This window comes from Hyalella azteca, unplaced genomic scaffold (genome assembly GCF_000764305.2).
Source record: "Hyalella azteca isolate HAZT.00-mixed unplaced genomic scaffold, Hazt_2.0.2 contig15661, whole genome shotgun sequence".
Classification (NCBI taxonomy): Eukaryota; Metazoa; Arthropoda; class Malacostraca; order Amphipoda; family Hyalellidae; genus Hyalella; species Hyalella azteca.
Window position 1 is genome coordinate 510,488 of NW_025945503.1, and position 3,694 is coordinate 514,181.

A 3,694-nucleotide genomic window follows, 5' to 3' on the forward strand; every position below is an offset into this window, starting at 1 on the left:
GCTCACAACCAACCCCAATAACATCACAGGAGTCACAACCAACCCCCAATGACATCACAGGGGTCACAACCAACCCCCAATGACATCCCAGGGGTCACAACCAACCCCCAATGACATCCCAGGGGTCACAACTAACCCCCAATGACATCCCAGGGGTCACAACCAACCCCCAATGACATCCCAGGGGTCACAACTAACCCCAGGTCGCCGTAGTGACGCATGAGATGACGAACGCTCAGCAGGAGTTCCTCTCCGTGCGTCTCTCCCACGAAAACGAACAGCGGCACACACGTCGGCCCTGTAACAACAGTGAATTAAATACCGGTAAGTGTTTCTTGCTTGTAACGTCAGGGAAATAAAGTAAATAACGGCCCTATAACCGCAGTGAAGTAAATAATTTTTACCCGCTTGTAACGTAAGTGAACCAAAGTAACGGTCCTCTAACAGAAGTGAATTAAGTAACCCATATTGATTTGTAACAACTAGGCATCCTGTAATAATGTAACGGCAGTGAATAAATAACTTTTATTGGGTTGACCAACTAATTTTACAACGGTTTGCGGGCAAGTATCGTAGCAATTATTAGTTAAGTTCGTCCTTGTTTGGACGAACGTTTATATATATGATCTACCTATGATGACGTTGGACGAAAATTAGATAATAGTAGACCTTCGACCCATTTATTAGGGGAAATTAATCGTTTTCAATGCTATTCGTACATAGGAACAAGTAACTAGGTTTATCGTCCTTAGCATAATAATAAATAAATTATAAAAGTAACTATTTGATGCTATTCGTTCCTAGGAGCAAGTAACTTGATTTATCGTTAGTAATATAATAAATAAACAATAAAAGTAACTATTTGATACTATTCGTACCTAGGAACAGGTAATTAGATTTATCGTTAGTAATATAATAAATAAATAATAAAAGTAACTATTTGATACTATTCGTAATCGTACCTAGGAACAGGGAACTAGAGTTATCGTTAGTAAAATAACAAATAAATAAATAATAAACAAACTACGTATTCTATGCTATTCCTTCCTAGGAGCAGGTAAATTGATTTATCGTCGTTATCAAGATAATAAATAAATAACAAAAGTAAACATGTAGTACAGGCTGCAACACTCACCCAGAACGACCAGCGTTGGCCAGCACACGATGCCCAGTTGCCGCCACATGGCTGAGTGGCTGTCATTGATGACCGGATGGCTGATGTCGTATCTCGAGATGGCTGAGGCAAGGTTTGCATGATCTTTCTCATTGCTGAATTTCGCCGAATGAACTCCAACCTTTAGAATGAAGTCAACAATTTAAAATAAATGCTGGAAAAAACGATATATTGAGCTTTTTGACTACTTTGGCAACTTTACTATGGTATTTCCATATACGAATCTCATTGACGATAGTCAATGTATCCGTAAACAACTGTAAATACATTAAAAAAATTAACGTTTCAAGTTTCACGTTAGTTACGATGCCTTCAGTTACGAATTGCATTGACGACGACTTACGTATCAGTAGGCAAGAGTCAATATATATTATAAATACACAGCTAAAGTTTCACTTTAGTTACGCTGCTTTTAGCTACGAATAACTTGAACTTGAACTCTTCGGATGGTTGAGGCCTCTACCAAGGCCTGTTCATCTCTGCAAAGTCGAAGCCAACCCGATTCAATACATGCAGGACCCTAATTCTGACATTCTGGCTCATATAGTGTTGAGGTATAAGCTTGTATTTTATTATCTTACGTGTTATTTTACTTGGGATTCGTCAATTATTGTGAAGTTGCCCAATGCCATTTTAGTTTAGACTTTACGGAAGTCGGAATGCGGAAGGTGTGAATTATTGCTAGATTATTGTGCGGTTGAAGCCCGAAGCGGAGGTACGTAGTGTGTTAGGTCCTGATGTGTATTATTGAATTGCGATATGTGAAAATGATTTGAATCGATGTATATACTATATGTGTGTTCTATTATTTGATTTGTATATTCATTACTTTATTTACTAGTTAGAAGTTTTTTATTGTTCTTTTTACACTTTTAGGAAAGCCTCAAACCAGAGACTCAAACTCGAGACTTAGTCATCTTCTCAGTTGACCAGCACGTGAATGAGTATATTACAGTGGATTGTACATACTGAAACAGATTGTGCAATAAAGTAATTTTAATTAAAGACTATCAGTGAAAATGACCCTATACGATCATGTAGGCCGAGTTGGTGTGTCGATGACCGCAACAATAGTGATGGCAGATTATAATAATCTAAAATAACATTCTAGAAATTCACAGTTCACGATTCTAGCCGCCCACACTGTTAGAAAGATTACCGTTAACGGTATTACCTGCGTTTCAGTGGCCGGTCGGCACGTGAAAAAAAACACCGTGTCGCCGTTTTTATTCTAATTTAACACTAGAAATCCGTAAAACATCTGATAAAAACGGCGAAACAGTTTATTTTCACGGGGCGACCGGCCACTAGAACGCCAGTGAGACCGTTTTTTCGCCGTTTTTTTCTAACAGTGCACCAGAAGCAACACTCACGACGGTGAGGGGTGACGACAGCGGCGGGTAGCGCTGCTCGAGGGCATGCAGCTGTGGCAGGACATGTATGCAGTTAATGCAGCAGTAGGTGAAGAAATCCAGCACTGTGATGCGTCCTTTCAAGTCCTCCTGTATGCTCAGGCTGCGCGACACGTTATACCATTCGCACCCTGAACCCAGAATCATCAACTTGTTTAGATATTAGAAATTAGGGTAAAAATTTCTGCCTAGCAAATTGGGTTACTCGTTGGAAATGAGAGCGAGAATTTATACTCTGCAATTTGGTCTCAAAGAGTATCTACAAGCAGCAATTCAAACGATGATTATTAGACGGTATATAGGTATGCAAGTGATTTCAAGCATTAAAAAATCTTTCTTACTGATTAATTTTAGTAACATAACATGAGTGATTTCAATTCAAAAGATTACAATATTATCATATAGAGGTATAGTATGGCATTAATATTCATTAAAAATCAGCCAACTTACCCGATTCAAAGTCAACCATAGGCACAGGGTTTTGCACGGAAAATGTTTCGATGTGTCGGCTTATAAGTTCGTTAATAAGAACTTCGTTTGTGCCGGCATTTTTAATCGCAGCGAAAAGTTGCTCAGTGGCTGCGGTGAGGCTTGAGATGCTGGATGGTGTGGGCAAAACGCCCGTGTCTGAATCTCCAGACATTATGAGAAATTGTTAAGAATAATCCGCGATGACTGAAAACGCAGTGATTAGCAATGCTTTCAAGCAATTTAATCTGAAATAAATAGTTGGTTGATAAGAATAATCCGCGATGACTGAAAACGTAGTGATCAGCAATGATATCAAGCAATTTAATCTGAAATAAATAGTTGGTTCAAGTTCGATAAACAAACCATGAAATGGGCAAAGTGGACTGGACTAAAACTGGATTTTCATCATACAGAAATCACAGGAGTTGAATAATTATGGGCCATCATTACAAATTTTGACATTTTACACAATATTAAAAATCGTATACAGGAGAGATTTAAATTATTATACCGGAAGATTCATCCAAATCACCATAACTGACGGCATCAATGAAGGGTTTTTAGAGATTGAAGGTATCTTGTCGTTATTAAATGTGAATACTATCTAATTTATAATTGTTTACAGGATTGACTGGAA

General features: G+C 38.3%; 1 protein-coding gene across 1 annotated transcript in view; it reads right to left on the reverse strand.

Moving 5' to 3' along the window:
• The window catches only part of LOC108674798 (NHL repeat-containing protein 2), a 15,257-nt gene extending 11,811 nt beyond the window's left edge, over nt 1–3,446 (reverse strand). Inside the window, exons 1-4 of the mRNA XM_018162768.2 lie at nt 3,037–3,446; nt 2,548–2,717; nt 1,136–1,295; nt 137–298 (exon numbers count right to left, since the gene is read on the reverse strand). Of these exons, the coding sequence (XP_018018257.1) occupies nt 137–298; nt 1,136–1,295; nt 2,548–2,717; nt 3,037–3,229 (685 nt within the window). The 5' untranslated portion in view covers nt 3,230–3,446. The remainder of the gene's footprint in view (nt 1–136; nt 299–1,135; nt 1,296–2,547; nt 2,718–3,036) is intronic.
• Nucleotides 3,447–3,694: the final 248 nt, after the last annotated feature.